At 39.2% G+C, this 18,833-nt stretch overlaps 1 protein-coding gene across 1 annotated transcript in view; it reads right to left on the bottom strand.

Annotated features, from left to right (window-relative positions):
- Positions 1-18,833, bottom strand: part of LOC125328594 — a 184,900-nt gene that overhangs the window by 112,367 nt on the left and 53,700 nt on the right. Inside the window, exons 11-13 of the mRNA XM_048309507.1 lie at positions 16,873-17,112; positions 4,809-5,072; positions 4,396-4,534 (exon numbers count right to left, since the gene is read on the bottom strand). Coding sequence (XP_048165464.1) covers positions 4,396-4,534; positions 4,809-5,072; positions 16,873-17,112 — 643 coding nt within the window. The remainder of the gene's footprint in view (positions 1-4,395; positions 4,535-4,808; positions 5,073-16,872; positions 17,113-18,833) is intronic.

The raw sequence follows: 18,833 nt of genomic DNA, 5'->3' as shown, positions 1-18,833 counted from the left end.
TTCCACATGTTTCCTTGCTCCAGGAGCAGTAAGAGGTTGTCGGCTAGCATCACGATGGGATGGGCCAGGCCTTTGTCTTAGCAGTCCTGTCAAAACTAATTTACAATTAAAGACCTGCACAACTGTTTAAAGCTTTACAACCCTGGCGAGTTTCAAGGACTGCTGAAGCCAAGTGGTACAAACCAACCTTATTATTAACAGCCAGGCAGACAAACAGAAGGAAGATGGACCAACAAATGTTCTAAGCTGTACAGTAACCAGAAAAATTGTGCACCTGAAAATGATCTCTCTGTATAATATTTATTTCTTTTATAAGCTCATAGTCTGAGAACTAAAGACATTTCAGTGGTTCTAACTTTTCCTCTGGTTGATGCACAGGGCACAGGAGCCACATGCACTGCAGTTAGGCAACAAACCTTGTAAGGGGAAAGAAAAAAAAGTGTAGGGGAAAAATGAGATATTTGTTCATTGTAAAAAAAATTACTGTCCTTAAAACCGTTCTCAAGCAACTGCTTTTTCTTTTTCTTTATGCTCCCATAGTAGAGCGGGGGACGATAGGACAAGCAGACTTTCTGGAAAGAAAATGCTAGACACAGAAAATCTGCATGTAGGTGTTTAGTCCAAAGACAGCTGAGGTAGTGGAAGTATTTCTATGTGACAAATCTACCCAGAAAAGCAATAGCAACAAACATCTCGGCTGGTCCAGACACTGGGAGCAGGGTAGTCATGCTAACGCAACACTGTACCAGTTCTAGTACAGCAAAATCATCCTGCTGCTGGGACCAAACTAGCCTGGCTACCTTTAAACACTTTCCCTCAAAATCTTGTCTGATAACACCTCTCCCCCAGCATAGCCAGGCTAAGTGAAACTCCTTTCTTGATTTCACACTCCAGAGATTGGGATAATTACTGCTTAAAAAAAAATGCACAGTCGGTCATGATTCTTCAGGTTCACCAAAAATACAGAAAACTTAGCACTAAAAAAAGAAAAAAAAATACTATTTCAGTATCCTAATCCTCAGTGACTGTTCCACCTTCTACCTTGTAAGCACCCTTTTTAGGTCTTGACTGTGCATCAGAATATGCTGGTACACTGCTGACCATAACTTCAGGACTTCAAAATGGCCAGCCTTAAAGTGGCATGAATAAGTCAACTGAAATGAAAAAGGTTTTCAGTGGATAAAATAATCCCTAGCTTTCCACTTGCCTGTTTTATCTGATCACAAGTTCAGATGGGCACAAATTGGTGTTTGTGTGTCAAGTCAGATCAACAGCGCAGCTGGAAAAGCAAGAATTTGGAAGAAGGTTCCCAACAAGTCCAGAGTGACACTTCCCAAATGAGCCTGTGTCTGACCTAAAAGTGTTTGAGCTGGAGAACTAATGTATGAGTGCTATCCATCCACTTTTATGGGGATGAAAGAGCTGCCAATTCCAAAACCGACTGCTTTGCTGACATTTTGCACATGTGAATCCCTTCTTCCTGTGGATACTAAAGCCAAAACGGGTCTTGCTGGATTTCACTGTAAGAATATTTTCTTGATGGATTTTATTTATTGTTTTTATATGGAGACTCAAAGTTTTGAAGTTTTCATGCATTTTAGAAGCCTGTGTTACTTACATCCAAGCCCACCAAGTCAACATTCCTGGTAGATGCATCAAATTTTCTTACCTAAGCTCCTTCTACTAGAGCTGTTACCTACCACCTTTCGCACAACAGCAGATAATGAATTCCACTCAGAAATTGTCATTTATTCTCTGACAGGGACTGTTGATCCTGTAAGGAGCAACAGATCAACAACAGAATATTTTTCTAAGAAAAGCAAAGGATGGTGGTGGCGAAAACAGAACTTGTCTTCTGCCACAAACCTCTTGGAGAACACCACTTCAAAAGAATGGAGAGAAGATATTGTTTGGACTAAGAAACACACCAGATCTGATAACGTGCATCTGTGATCTGCAAAGGAGGTAGAATGGGAGTCATTATGTTGCATTTCCCTGCACTGTGCTTTAGACCAGAGAGCCTGTGCAGAAGGGAAGAGCCTTACCTAGCCCTATGTAGAGCTATGGTTTAAAAGAATAATGTAGCCTGGAGTTAATGGAAATAATATGAAGGTTCTGTTTTAAACTTCTAAAACCAAGACAAACTTGAAGTGAAGGTTAAAACACCATCTCCTAACCTGCTTTATTTTGCTTATATGTTGCAGTACCACATATGGCATTGATATAAAGATCACTCACTATTTAGACTACTGCAGTAGAGTGAGTTACAGAGCACCCGTCTTCATTTAGACTGTTCTTGCTTTCTCTGGTTTGTGTCTCAACCTTAATGTCACTCTAACAGAGCTTCCCCCTCCCCACCCCTGTTTTTGGCGGTTTAACAGATATAGTACTGTATTTATAGGGCATATCAATGTGCAACAGCTCGCCACAGATCATAAACACATTTTTCTGTTGGAAATGTTGAAGTTGGGATTTTCACCACGTGATCTCCTGTTCTCTAAGGTTTGTTCCTTTAATTGTAAATAGCCAGAAAGTCATCAAGCTAGCATTTAATAAACTTTTAATTTGAAATGGATTACCACATGTTGTGTTTGTTTACCCATTATTAAATCTCTTAGCAACATATCACCAGCAGAAACAGCATACTGTAGCACTGCATAGATACATTAAAAAACAAACCCATGGGGGATATTGGCAGCTAATAATATCTTTAAAGAACGTTCCAAGAAAAAGAAATAAATATAAGCAATATCAAAAATTACTCCTAAAATTTTTGTTAGTGCAAATCTGCTTGGCAGGAAAATTACAGATCTTCCATGATCGCCTTATCAACAAATTTCAGAAGTCTGCATGCAAAATAGGGCATACACTAATGCTCTTTCTCAGTTCTTAAAAACATGCCTTTCTTGACTTTTCAAACTGAGCATCACGAGTTTTCCAAGTGTTTCCAGAAAGCATGACCTGTTTAGCTGCATCCTCTATGCACATTTCCAAATGCATGTGAAGACTGATGGTCAGACCAAACAAGTTTGATCCATTAAGAGTTTGTCTATAATTCTTCACTGCTGCTAAGAGTTGCCTGCAGTTCTACCTTTTGGATCTGCTATTCATGGTTTGCTGCATCTCAAAGTAACTTAGCAGATATGTAGAAGACATATGACAACAAAAAAGACCTTAATCCTCTGTACAGTGTATGTTTACACCTCCATACTTCTCTTATCTGGGTGGTTATATGAAAACCTTTTGATCACAGTGTAGTTGTTACTTAGCCTAAAAGCATGTCAGGGCAAACCTCATTTTCCTTATCTCTTAAATCACCACTAACTGTCTGAAAAATACTTCTCCTCGACTCTTTTCAAGTTATGCTTCCAACCTGAGCTGCCCATTTGCCATGCTAAATGACTATTGCTTAGGTGTTCTCTTTCTTTCCTTTCACTATCCTCTCCTTTCTCCCCCTGTCCCATCTACAGTGCATCACTACTGCTGTTCGCAAATGCCTAAGGAACCTCTGTTCCTAGAACTAATTCTGTTTCAGATCTGCACATAATATTCACACATATGCTGCAATGTATGGGTTGGCTGAATGCTTCAGTTCATTAAAGAAGAGAGAATATAGAAATATCTGTACAGCAAAAACATTTTTTTTTTTTGTTCATGGCAGTTTGATCCCACATGCTGAAAAAAGAAAAGAATGAAAGCAGCGTCCTGCCATTCTTCTCATGACTGGATTTCTACCAGTGGAGGAGCAATCTGTGAGCCCATTTCAATACAGTCAGTTGTGTCCCCAGTGTAGATACACCAGAAGGTTCACAGAGGCCAGGGAGGATCAGTCTAAAAGGAGCATTCAGTGATTTTTTAAGAAAGCTTCTGGGGAGGTCTGCTGCACACAAGAAAATGATAATCGTCCTCCCTGTGGGTTACCACTTGATTGAATCTTAACAGAATTTCATAGGAGTAGCATAAGGCATGCTTCCGAGGCCAGAACTATCTCGCTGCCATATCTGAAGTCCTATTACAGCCCAGGGAGGTCCTAAAGTTCTTCCAGAAGTACACAAAAAAAGCATCTTTTTCTTTTCTCTTCCTGTAAGGCTGGTGCCTTAAGCAGGTGAACTGTTATTGCTGTGACATTCCAAGCATTATTCAGCCTTAAGCATAGGCCAGCATGGCCATTTCATCCTCAGAAATGAAGCCAGTTTAAATTGCTCACACCTGAAAAAAGAGTTAAACCACCTTAATAAAGAGTCACAGTATTCCTGCTATAACACCTGTTGGACCCATATCTGAATGAAGAAAATCTAGCTTAACAAGAACAATAATGACTAGCCAACATTGAAATGAAACTACGGTTGTTCCAGGGAAAACCTAAATGTAAACATCAAAGTTTGAATCCATCACCTTGTGGTCTAGACTGTACAACCTTCTCTGAGACACCATTCTTTCCAGCTGTGCTTGAATACATGAGAAGTTCGGGTGGCAGATCAAGATGCATAGCACACTTATTTTGCTTATCTGAATCCTGTGGTAGTTTAATTATCTATGAAAAGGAGAAAAAACATTTTAAAAAGCACTTGCTGTAAACTCTTTGTGGAGCCTAGCAGTCCAAGATGTTGCTAGAAGAATTTTAGGAAGTTTTTGTTCTCTGTTCTCTGTTTACTACAATTTCCTCCCGTATAATTTTCCCATGTATATCTTTCCCATGCTTACTGATTAAAGCAGACATCCCAGTAAATGGGGGATGAGCCACAATCCAATTTCAGAATCATATAGAAAAATATAGAGGAAACTAAACAATTTTTTAAAATACAAACCTGAAAGTAGAGATTGCATAACCAATGATCCAAGTCCTGAGAAATAAAATTTTCAATTTTTTTGAATCGGTCAACTTTGGAGTTATAATGCCCTCTGAGGAAGGGACACTTAAATTTTCCTTCCAAAGCATTAAAATTGTTATCACATAAGGGAAAAGCTCCCCATCCCACTTCTCGATCAATCCAGGTATAGGTGCCACGAAGAAGGAAGAGTTCAAAGAGGAGTACCATGCCTGGCTTCACAGCTTTTCTATGTGGTAGAACCTAGAGAAGGAGGAAAAAAGATTTATTTGTTACAAAAACATCACAAGGGAAGTGACTTTCTTTTATCATATAAAGCTCTACAAACTTCATACCTTTGGACCAATTATGCATGCTAAAACAATTATCAACTCTTCTTTTCCCGAAAATCATATATTTGAACAATTTCCACTCCAACAAAAAATGCTGTGCTTTTTCCTGTGCGGTTATTTTATAGTTTCTTTTTTTTCCCCCTTGGCTTTCTGAAAACATTCATTTTCTGTCTTTATTTACCAGTGGTGGAGAAACATTACCACTAGAAATCTTTAAGACAGAGTAACAAACCAATTTGGAAATCTGAGGTGCCCCTATGAGGGCTTGCTGAGATTTACCACTGGATTCCTCTTGCAGCAACTTTGGAAAGTTTATCCAAACACCCAATGAGAACACTTGCAAACTTGCTCCTCACTGAGTCACAAACTCTTCTCCACCCAGTTGTGGGAATGATGTTGGTACATAATAGCCTTCTTCCTTTAAATTAAAGCTCTTATTGAAAAGTATGTGAACCTCAGTGTAGGGTTTAAAAGGATTTTGAGGTAAAAAGTTCTCAGCATACCAGAGACTGGCAAACACAATTTGTACTTTTCATAAGATAGGTATAGATATTCTTCTGAGCAGTTTGGAGCCGCGGAAGAGAGTTACCAATGCCTTGGGCCCTGAAGCAATTGTGTTCCCATGGCAAACACTTGAAATCTAGTGGTGAAGAAACACCCTGAAGTAATGAACTTATGTAAATCCCTCTGCAAGGTTTTGGCAGGTACAGAAAAAAGAAGGGTAAACACAAAGAAAAATAAATCTGGTCCTATGCCACAGTTTTAACTGTTTTCTTTAATTAAGGTGGGCGTTGACTCAGGTCCTGTTGCAATTCTCATATGTTCAAAAGGACAAATAAAACCCACACAAAAGCTAGAACACAGAAGATGACTACTGTGATACCCAGGCTAACAGCTATGAAGGGTAGTCACCCTGGGAACAAGGGGAGCAAATACATCAGCTACACCTCTCACACAGTGAAACATCTGCTTCAGCACTGCTCCTACACATTCTCCTGGGAGAATTGGGACTGCCTAATCTCTAAAACAAACTATCTTGGATGCTTCTTTAATAAAGAAAATTTTCTGTTACTTGAATGTTTTTCACTTTTTATTGTTCCCGTTTCAGTTCTCACAGTTCATAGCAGCAAATGCCTTGGTACACTTGCCTGGTCAACATTACCTTGCCTTCCAGCCAAGACAGAGAAAGAGGAGCTTTTTTTCCTTCTCTCCTCACTGTGAACTGACACGTACTACCAGAAGACCACAATATTCAAGAGCATCCTCTTACTCTGAGTGTCCTGTAGGATACACCCTCAGTACTTCTTGCAAGGCAAGAATAAGATGTTCAAATAGAAATCCATGCAAACAAATTACCCACTACAAACAGCCTAAAATGCCAAAGTCTTCTTAAATTAGCAGGGATTTCCTCAGTCAGACAACATTCTGCAGCCAATAAACAGCCACAAATCTTTACTGCTTCAGATATTTCCGTATGTAAGTACATACGTCAACACAGCTCTTTCTTGATGTGTATATTTGAATACAAGCATCACTTCTTTTATACTCCTGAACAGTAGGCAAGATAACAAGCATAACTCAGGTGCAGCCAAGCTTTTTGTCTCTCTTTTTCTGAAGCAGCAAGGGATTTGCCTACACCAATAACTGCCATGTTAGGAAATGATAAGTGTTCACAGTAGTGCTGCATTCTATAACTTTTTTTGAAGAGGTGAATATAAATTATTATTTCTAATAATATGCTTTCCTTTTTCAGGTTTTATATTGTGATAAGATAACAGCAAAAGAGAGGAAGTCATTTAAGGAAATCTTTTAAAATTATAAATATTGTCATTATTATGTAGGTGTACTTTATATTAATTATGTAAATATATTCTAAGAGTTAGTGTACGCTTAAAATGAAACAGAAGCATCTGTTGAAAAATGCCATAACCCTGTGGCAGCTGCTATTAAACCATTAACAGTATCAGGTTTCATTTAAACCAGATTTACCATTTTCTGTAACAGCCCGTGGGAAAGCTAAAAACATTAGGCACAAATTACTGACAAAAGAGATCCTTAATCAAGCCATACATTTCATTTGGCTAGCTGGGTGCTAGATAGTAACCTCTGTGCTACAAATTAAAGGTGATGGTTATGAGGCTGTGATCAAAGACAGTTACCTGCAATATTGAACAATCCTAAAGCATTCACAGATTAAATCACTGCTCTATCACAGCACCCTTTTCGGTTTCTCTCTTGCTTCCCCGGCTTACTCTTTTCTTAAGAATAATTCAGCAGTCTATGCTCTTCTGCTGGCTTGCATATAAACAGACAGTGGTCAAGCAGCTGGTGTAAGGGTAATAATTGTCACTATTAAAATTTTATTTCTTTTTTTCTGGTTCAGTGTTATTCTTCATTTGCTGTAAGCTTTTATCCTGGCCCTAGATCACAGACTCACTCTTTGGGACTGGAAGCATCTGTCTGCTTACAGTTACAGGAGCTGGGTGTTTAAACCATGACATGACAGAAACACATAATCACAAAACATAAACAAGGACTTTATAATACACCTGTCTGCTACAAGGTCTGAGGTTGTAAAGACTATTGGGAGTCTTTAAGCATGAACACTGGGTGCCTGACCCAGGTAGGACAGTGTCACACATCTCAGCTTACACAATCAAATGAAACATACTTGACAAGTAAGAAATTTCTTTCTGTTGAACCCATACAAAAATCCCAGCCAACCCTCTGCCTGTTACTCTATGCCATCGTGCCAAGCATTCATGCAGGTGCTTGTGGGCATTCACTTCCATCCTGATGTATGATTTACATGGGAGGAGCTGCTCATTAGGAAGGGATAGCCAGGCTGAAGCAGGAGAGTTTCGAAAAGGAGGCAGGTCATCTCAACATCCATGCTAAGCCTATTCCCATTGCCACAATGAGCGCATGTACCTGTCACAGCTCACCGTCCCACACCCGCAGAGTCACAAAGCTCTGGGAGAGAGGAGAGAGCTCGGTCTTGTGCCACCTGCCCTTCACTGGTCTCCTCCTAGGCTGTGAGCCTGAGTTGGGATTTGGGGCACAGCCAGCATGGCCCTTAGGCATGGATGCACAAAGACATTTAGGCTGATACCTCAGACTGAAATCCACAGTCCTTGAATGCCTGCATGCTTCTGTGGGTTTGAGCTGTTGTGCTCAGGTACAGAGCAGGCAACAGCTCAGGTAAATAGAGGAGGATGGGGATCAGTAACTGCTCTCCTTGAAGAGATTCAGAGCAGCGCCTGGGATAGACAAAGCACAGGCAGCTCAAACTGAGCAGTTTTTTCTGATGGATTGTTTCTAAAGAAAAAAATAAAATCAGCAGTTATATTTTCCCTGCTGGTGGCAACCTCATTTGAGGCACTATCTGATGAGTAAATTCACAGGCCTGCATCAGCACTGGTGACATTCAAAGAGCATATACTACCTAACAACAGTTTCCTGGGTTTTGATGGGTCTACTCTCCAGCACCTTACCTCAATGTTTGTCCTTGCTCAGGACAAATTGCCATTGAGGTCTGTGAGGTATAGAGACTTTTACAGTGCTACAAAGCATTGAGCACCCCCTTTTTACTGGTGTAATTTCTCCTGCAAAGACAGATGCAGCAGAGAATAAATAATGTTTGTGTGTGCCTGCACAGGCACGAGTAATACTTCTTAGTCTGCAGTTAACAGTGTTGCATTTAATTGAATTAAATCATAAGGAACTAAAATTATCTCCCGCCACTATTTCTGAATTCAACTGTTTTATATCAGTTTTATTGTAATATATCTTACTTCCCCATATGCCACCATAGTTTCACTCTATAGAGAGAATGAATTCTATTTGAATATTTCAATAAACAGATCCAGTGTGAGCTTTTGGGGGTTTTTGTCTGACTTTTTCTTGGGCTTTAACCTTGTCAGAGAATAAATAAACTTTTGCTTCTTTCCTCTGCACCTTCAAGTGTTTTCAATTTAGAAAAAAAATGGACAACAGTCACATTACTTAATTCATATCACACAAAAATTCGATCAATAAAACTCAAACATATTAAAGTGAATTAAAATATGCAAAGGCAATTTGATATTTGCTTATTATATAGAAGAATCTTGAAAAATGCCATATAAACTAACAGCCCATCATTTCTGATTATGAAAACTGCAGCACATGAATGTCACTGGTGTAAAACACAGGTAGAAAACCTTTTAAACAGGAAATAGTTCCCATCACTAACAAATAAAAATTACTTTACTATGTAAAATAAATAGTGCTGGAGATGAGACTGTTATAGCCCAATTAAAGGGAAGTTTTCACAACCAGATTTCAAGGTTTTCCTGTTTATGTGCAAGGCATACAGGCAGAGAGAAGGCCATTCTTAGGAAGTGTTTGTGTAACTCTGAAATTTATAAAAGGCCAGAGGGGAGGAAATAGAAATATGGACTGAAGTAAAAATAAAATATCCTGTTATTAGGGTTTTTCCAAAAGTCCCTATCTATCACGAGAATGTTCTGGAATAGCTGAAAACTTATTTCCCCAGCTTTCCATCACTGCCTGTCTTCGAACAGGTATCTGAATACAAAATAACACACAAATCAGAGAAGGACCATACAGTGAAATATCATTCATTTCCCCACCATTTTTTTTTTCTTTTTCCCATTCTCTGAGAGAATTGGCCTTTCAAGCCTGGCACAGGTCAAATGACTCCCTGACTCCTCTCCCCACAGCTTGCAGATCTCCTTAAGCCTTCAAGAAGTACCACAATTTTTTCTGGCACCTAGCCTCCCTGATAGCAGGAGAGTATGGACCAGAAGTTGTTGGGCCACAGCACACAAGCTCAGGCTTATGATCTGCCAGGAGCACAGGACAGCAGTATTTGTAAGCAGGCAATTTATTCACTGCTTTCAGTGGAGGCAGAGAGCAGGATTCCTCCTGGCATGCTATGCCAAATCACTCCAGTGTCTTCCCAGAGCCACATCTGAATGCCCCGATGCAAACACCTGCCCTCTCCCATGCTACAAGAGCAGCAACAATTCCCCATTGCCTGTCTCTCCTCTAGGAGAGATAACTCAGGACATAGTTAACTTCAGCAGCATCTCATGCACCACAAGTACCTTACACCAGAGGACCAAAATTTGGGCTTTTATATTCCCTAATATAGGGGAATTATGTTTGCATTCTGTGAGCTTTAGCCTCTGCATCTGTTGCTAATTGTCCTGGCACATCTGCTGCTAATTCTTTTCTGCTCTTGGACCAGCAGGGAGTAGTAATGTATGGTACATCCAGCTCCTGCCTCCCCGAGTGCTTCTGGTGATATACTGGCCTGGGTGGATTCTGACCTCATCTTGTGAGGGAGAAACTGCCTTTGTGAAAGGAGAGCAGGAGCCCCAGTTCCTTCTCCTGACACTCCCATTTCACTTATTTATCCCTGAGAATGATTTCAGCATGGTCAGAGCATGAGTTTCCCAGGATAACATGGACTACAGGCACGATACAGTAGAGCTTATTTCTTTTGTGTCAAGAGGACATGTACTTTGCCCAGAAACCACTTGGAGCCAAAGAATCTTATGAAGACGTGGCTCGTTCGGCATTCAGGGCTGAGTCACACAGCAGTGCTGCTCTACCTGCCCCGGGCTCCAGAGGAGGAGCACACAGCTTTCCTCTCTTTCTTATTCCAGCAGCTGCTCCATCTCATGTCTCTTCCCTGATGCTGTTCTGGATTCCTCATCACACCTCAGGTAGCAATCTTTTCAACCATAGGCTTCAGTCCAGCCAGGGATGCAGCAACCCTTCCTTCAAAAGGGAAGCAGTGGCAATGCGGAGTTTATGCTCCTTCAGCATTTCCTGGATAGTCCAGACTCGGTCAGGCTCTGCTCTCTTTCCACAAGAGGAGAGGAAGAGCAACCTCTGAGAACAAAATAATTTTGCTTGTGTGCTCTGCTTAAAAATTGCATGATTAAGCAGGATCACATTTTGTTCTTTCATTGCATAAAATACTCCTCACCTTTCTGTAGTACAGTTTTGCACCTACCCTGCTCATCCTGAGCTCACAGGTAATTATTTAAAATGTGAAATGCTTTAAAACCAGATATACTAAGGCAAAAAAATAAAAGCATTTTCTGAGGGTGTTTTGCTGGCTCCCCTGACTTGCAGATCTGGACCAAAACATAGTTTAGGTCCCTTTTCAAAGAGACTGTAAGCTCTGGTGAGTCACGGAGATGCTCTTTTTTTCTGATCACAGAATTTTTTGTTGGGGCTGGCATTGGTGTTCTCTGTTTGGGGCTCATTTGGAGTTAAGGATACAGACAGAGGTTGCATTCTGCCTTCCTGCTGGCTTCCCCTAGATAATATATGTCTTTTTTACAACTATTGTATCCTATGGCTCATGTCAAGCTCCCTTACAGATATAATTTCCAATTAAGTGGAGAATAAACTGTGGAGTGGTCCAAAATAAAATGCTGTCCCCAGACACTTTTGATGTTTAACATATGTCTGCTAGATTTACCAAAGCAGGCTACATACTTTCCTCGAGTCAGATACGATGCATTATAACATAGGTCACATTTCTGAGGTTTTTAGGCAGCATGCCTTGCTTTATGGTGATCCAGCCTACACACTGCATTCCAGCAGGTGTTTCTAAGAACTCCTCCACTGGAGCACAATGACCAGACAATTTGTGAAAAGTAACTCCTATTTATCACCAAAAAACAAAATCTGGGATAAGTAGTAGCCTTTTAGATACATAAATAAATTGCACCGTGCTAAATAAGTTAGATGAAATAGATTCTAATATGCAATAGCTTTGTAAGAATTGCACTGAGAACATGCATTTTGAGGAGTTGTTGCAGAGACATCTAGCAAATGGCAATCAAAGACCAGACCCCTAAACAAACTCAGATAAACAAAATAAAAGCAGTAAAAAGTATGTGTTCCTTCTCTGTGGAAAAAAAAAATGGCAGAACTGGAGTCTTCAAATAAATACAAGCATCTGTATAAGCTTAGTTATTGAATTTACCAGAAGGTTCACGTAGCACCTTTTTATCCCAACTACAAATAATTGCATCCAGAGAAAATTTAAGTGGCTGTCATTTTGGAAGTCCTCTGGCACTGCCAAGAACTATCTTTTTTTCATATTGTATCAAACTCTTATATTATGTCCTATAAAGTGTCCTAGAGCTAGATGTTCTTCATTTATGCCAGCTTTTCACTCAAGAATAAAATAAACCAGGAGGAGAGAAGGAGGGGGGAGAGGGAAGTTTGTGGTCTACTTTTCCTAATGATACCTTGGTTTGTGATTATTAAAAGCATCACAGTCCTTAGACAGCTGCTGACATACAGAAAATAATGTCCTTGAAACTGTTTGTTTCATCATATTTTAAGAATTAATACCTTAGGTCATGTTAATCAGTTTCTGATATATGTAGTTTTCAAAATGCACTTCAGGGAAGAAAATGCTGGAAATGACTAATAACAACAAAGATATGAACTTTATTTGTTACATATCTAGCTCCAAATGTGAGCATTATCAAAGTACTTTGCCATCTGAAGTATTTAGGAAGCCTTAAATAAATAATAAATCCCTCATTCAGTGAAATAGAACATCCTCTTTTTCCAAGCAAAAGAATTCAAATTTATTAATTTTGTGGCTATATTTTAAAATGAGTGTCAGCCCCTGCTAGATGACTGCATGATAAGTGTCCTGAAACTTCAGGAAAAGGCACTAAATTTTTCACAGCATTTGTGTTTCATTTTCAGTATAATAAAAATATGGTGCCCTTTTAATAATGAATAATAGATCTCCTGGTATGATTTACATGAGTGGATTAAATGTCATGTTTGAAAAGTTGCTGTTTTATTCATATTGAATTTCCCTCAAGTAAAACAAAATGGTACCCAGCCACTGTTATAATATTGCTAGTACCTCGCCACGCTGATACATAAATATTAACCAGTTGATATGCTCTCTAAAAATCCTCAGTTCTGTGAACTGTTCTGTCAGCAATGGTATCTTTTCATGCATACAAACAGATTTAGTACTATCCTGGGTTCCAGGTATGCTGGGGAAATGTGTAGCACCAGTGCTTACACTCCTGTGGAGCTCACTCCTCTTTTGCTGAAGTGCCAGTTTTGAAAGGCTCTCACAGAATAACAATTGATGACAAATGGATGCAGCGAGACTGGGGTTAAAAACCAGTTTGGGGAGCTCAGCCCTGATACAATTGTCCCTGTTTCTGTTCAGCAATGCTGGACTGACTTTGCAGGTGACTGGACAGCATAATGAATGTTTTTTAAATGTCACTTGCAGGCAGCCTCATTGGCTTGTAGTGCCCTTCACAATAGCTGAAAATTTCCTATTGGAACTTCCCATTCTGAGCAAAAACTCTTCCTAACAGGCAATATTTTTTTCTAGAAATGTGTTTCAAAAATTTCAAGTACTTGAAATAGGAAGATATTCCCTTAAATGTTCCTTCCGTGTAGGCATAGTTGGCAATATTCAACAAAATATTTTGGTCCTGATAATTGAAATTATAGCTAAAAATAGCTTTTTAAAAGGAGAGGAGCATTTTTACCACACTCCAACTTTTATTCCATTGAAGCCAATGAATATTTTGATTCTGAAAAGAGAAGATTTGTTCTTATTGTTGCAATTGTTTCATACAATTATTTTAATGTCTACTGAACTTAAGAAAAGCTGGCCAAAAAAAAAAAAACCAACAAAAAAACCACCCAAGCACTTCCTTTCTCTGAGTGAAATTTAACTTTTGCATACTGCAACTCATTTGTGGTCTTCAAGTCATCATTAAGATGAAAAATATAATCTGGACTTGCTAACACTGAGACATAATCCTGTGGAGTAAAACACTGCTTTAAATACACCATGATCAAAAAACATTTACTAAATACTTAGGCCTTATCTATAGTAGGATCTTAGCCATCTTGAGACAGCAATAAGGAAGTTATACTTGTAAAATCCTCGTTCTAGTGTAAAGATGATGCACACATCTGTACAGGTGCTGCCAAGGGCAACCTAGTTGCATAATTGCCTTACTCTATGCACAGTAAGCATCTCATCTCCTTTCCTATCCTCTCCTTACTCAACTTTCATTCCAGACCTGACAAAAGACTGGTAGAGAAAAAATATATTGAAAGTTTAAGAACAAAGCTTCGTCACCACCATTAATCTATACCACAATTTTTTAATCTCAAATTCACATAGAGTTTGTTTTGTAACATAGGTTAAACTTCAAAATAGCTCTCACTTTGCCTAAACCATACAGCCTTAATCTATCAAAGCCTAAAGTGCACTTGCATAAACTAAATATATGAAAATATCCTAGAAACTCTGAGTCTAAAACAAGTCCCCTTCAGATCATGCTGTTCGTTGCTATTCCTAAAATTGCAAAAAGTCATTTGAAACAGCAATTGTATTTTACCACAATCCAAAACATTCATACATGTTTCTTTCAGCATAATTTAAGGAAAATAAATGACATGTGTGACTGTCTGGCCTTGCTGAAGGATAAATAAAATTCAACTGGAGCTATTAGGAGCCTCTGTCTAGTATGTAGTCAGAGGTTATTGGGGGAGGTAGGTTGACAAACTAAAAAGGAGGACAATGAAGGAGCGGAAAAAAGGGAAGCTGGCAAGCTGGAGCAAAGAACATTGATTAATGAACAAAAAACATTTTTGAAAGGTCGGGTGTGCAAGTCAGACTAGCCCTGAGGCAGATCTAACTTACATGACCAGCACTTTCTGTACGCAGCAGGTAACCCACGCTGACACCAACTTTGCCGACATGACAGGGTTATTATTTTTGGAAGGATGTAGCGTTCTGGAACAATTTCTCTAATATATTAGTTAAAATTAGGCTTTCCTTCAATATCAAGCATGCATGTCTTCATTTTCACCATGTTTACACTGAACTCCTATTATTATTCTGGCCAGTGGAAACAAAAGCATATTCTTCATTTGTGATCACTTCTATTTCTCACACCATAATACATCCCAGGGCATCAGCGCTGTGTGTAAGATTCTGTTCAAACCCAGATGCTCATGTGGAGCTCACCACAAAGACCTCACTACTTACCCTAAGTTTTGTGGTAGATGCTAACCATCTGAAGCCTAAAATTTTCATCATATCTCAGCATACAACCTAAGGGTTTCTTTTCAAAGGTCCGTAAGGTTGTGCACCAATACCAAGGTGGAAGAACAGAAAGGTAGAATCATCCAGGGTACAATACACCCTGTGTCTCCAAAATGAGCTGGTGGAGAGGGTTCTCTAAAATTATGGCATTAAGATTTTGTTGTACATCACTCATTACCAGAAGGTAATTTAATCCAACTTCTGCTGTTCCTGTATAAGAGAACTTGCCCAAGACCTGCACCCCAATTCACTAGACTAAAAATGAAGTTTGATGAAGATACTAATTAAATGTCCCCTGTGATGCTCCAAGAGAACTTTAAAGCAAACTTGAAAATGCAAAAAGCTGCAAAGACCTAGGAGAAACATGATGCTGAAAGTAAGAAGCAGGGCACACTAGTCATTCAGTTCTAGTGCCCAGTCTCCTCATTTCAAGACAATACTTCATCTCCAAGGCAAGTAACCAGGATGGGTGCATCCTGCCTAGGAAGGAATCACAGCTCAATGATTTCTCTGACAGATGCATGTGTTTGTTTTAACATCATGTGAAAGTCCCATTCACAGTTTCCCTCTCCATATATGCAATTCCCTTCACACTGATAGCTGTATTTACATTGTTCGTTATCCATTGTAGGTGATAAACAATTAAAAAGCAGAAAACATGACTTAGCAGCACTTTACATATAACAAATCGAACATCTTCAATGATCTATCTGCAAGTAACTGAAAGCGTCAGTGCCATACATAGAAGTTGCTTTATCTGAAAGCTCTTTGGGATAGGGGCTGTGTGTCTGTTCCGTATCTCCACAACAGAACATGTGTAGGAGGAAATCTACCATTCAGGTCATACCACAAAATAAATGACTGAAAACGGAGAAGACTCCTCGTTCTGCCAATGTCTCATAACATGCACCAAAAAAAAAAAAAAAAAAAAAATCCACACTAAGAGAGATGAAGATTGTTTTTCCAGCTGTAAAGAAGCTTTCACGTGCCAGTGAGTTTATCTGAGACCAATGTTCCAACCAGCACTAGGCATTAGCTACAACAGTGAGCAACTGACACACAACAATCCTGCCATGCACAGCATGCTTAGGCAGGAAAATATGTGTGCCTCAGTCGCAAAAGACAGAATAGAGCCTCAAGTGTTTGGGCTCCTTCCAAAATAATCCAAATGCTGCTTTTTTGGCAAATGGGGGTCAATGGAGCTAAAAACTCACAGAAGGATTTGGGCATTCATGTGTTTATATACACCCATTCGTTCATTTATTATTCTAAAGCTACTTTACAGAAATCAAATTACATAGCTGACAAGCTGCATAGATAAGAGAGAATAAAAGTAAAATTTAAAATTAGCTGACAACAATATATGATGTAGTGTATGTTTGGCACCTTTAAATTGAGTGATGAGGGTTAACCTAGGGGGAAAAAATTTCTCCTTCCTAAATTGCACCTTAAATTATTAAATAAATTATTAACATGATGGAATGCATTCAATATATAAGCCTAAAGGAGAAAGGGCGGATGTGTTTTAACTTTCAAAGCAACGACAGCATATTTATGAAGTGCTGCTTACTGTCTGGATGCTTTGTCCAAAGTAGATTTCAGTGTTGTAGAAGTTTCCACCATGACTAACAGGCCGTGTCGTCCTGGCCTGAGGCTGCTCCTCCAGTTCAGGCCACTCCACCAAAGCACCACCCAAGCGGCTGAGAACAGAAACTTTGAGAGTGTAGAGGCCTTCAGGGACCTTATCTTTGACTCCCCTCAGGCATTTGAGGTGAATTTCTATTGGCTGTGGCATCTTGGAGCAGTCAACCTAGGGAGAAGGCTCGGAGTTACTGACCTGGAGTGGGCTGACTTTAACCATACAATTAGCAAGGACAAATTTCTTCCAGAAAATAACTACTGAAAAGCAGACAACATGCTTCTTGTTCAACCTGCAATTACCTCCTGCTTACCAAGGATCTGCAATTAGGGAGGTCAAAAGTCATAGAGATGACAGACAAAAGGAAAAACAATACAAATACAACTAATAAAGTGTTCGGCATCCTTGGGGGGAAGGTGGAGCTGGTGAAGTATGACACCAGAAGACACTACCCTACAGTAATGAGGCAGAATTATCTGGAAAACAATACCTTCAAAAACCCAGCATGCTTTGCAAGACAGACACAATACATGATGTGATGAGCAGGCTGCAGGCACAGAGTGAAAGACAGGGCAGGCCATGCTTTTATACTAATTACTAGCCTTGCCAAAGCTATCAGTGCTGTGTAACATGCAGACTATCCTTTCACCTTCTGATTATCATATAATCAGATTCTCTTAAAAATAGTAATCAAAGCGCAACACGTGTAGAGTTTAATAACAACTCCCTACAGGCACCTTTATTCCAAGTCCAGACAAAAGGAAACATCTGCTGCTTGTGGTTGACAAGATGTTGTCTGAGTTACAGAATGTTTCGTATGGAATAAATGTTGCGTACCAGAAATGCTTTTCTGATGCTTTCCTTGTATGCTCAGATTCTCAGCGTGGAGGTTTGTGGAGGGGAACAGGCACAATGGCATGATCTTTACCCAGCTTTGCCCGAATAATGGTGTGAGGTCTGTCCCACTGCACCAGCAGATAATGTGATGCTGCCCAAATGCAATCTGCAGGGTCAGGGGCACAACAGGGAGTCCCAGTTAGGCTCCGGTGTTGACTTGAATGGATAAAACTGTTTCTGGCATAAGTAATTATGTAGTGCTTAAAATCAACAGTGTTGTTTCTCTTTTCCCCAAAAAATCAATTTCTCCCATTATTTTGAGAACAGACAAGTGCTAGGTCTTCTTTTAATGCAACCGGATACCAGAACTCATGCCACACTTTGGAATCATATGGCTACCTTGACTACTAGGTTTAGTGGTCTCACAGTTTAAGCCTACAGTAGCTAATAATCTCTTCTTTAATCCTGTCTTGGATGTATTTTGGAAGAGATAGCATATTTCCATATAGATAGAAAGCTTCTGGAATTAAATTAAGCAGTTAAATAAACAGTTGAATTTGTTAAACTTCTTTTGTTTCTCAACACAAATCGTACTTAACAACTAATCTGAATGACAATTATTTCCAGCTTAATTAGAAAATCTTAATTAACAATGAAGATTTAACCTTAATATTTTTGGTTTCTGAATCATATATAAAAAAATTAACATTATATGAATAAATAAGACAATCTTTTTAAACCTCAAGGCAGGATTACTGATGCAGGCAGCCTTCGTTATTAAACACATTCTAAATTAAACGCCTCTATGAATTTTATACTGAAATATATTGTGATAGTTTTGCATGCCAAATGTGACATTTTGTATTTTAGATTCATCTTCTGTAGTAATTTTGGAAATGTCATACAAACAAAGATTTTGTCATTTACCAATGGAATTACTATGCATGGCCGGTTAGCCATCTCTTTTCTGGCTCTTCTGGTTGTTTCAAGTCAGCAAGCCATAAAAAATCTTTATCTCTCTGAAACACAGCAATTTGGAAGATAATCGAATAGTG

The sequence above is a fragment of the Corvus hawaiiensis genome, chromosome 1 (assembly GCF_020740725.1).
Source record: "Corvus hawaiiensis isolate bCorHaw1 chromosome 1, bCorHaw1.pri.cur, whole genome shotgun sequence".
In the NCBI taxonomy this organism is placed as follows: Eukaryota; Metazoa; Chordata; class Aves; order Passeriformes; family Corvidae; genus Corvus; species Corvus hawaiiensis.
This window is presented reverse-complemented; position numbering and strand designations above follow the sequence as displayed.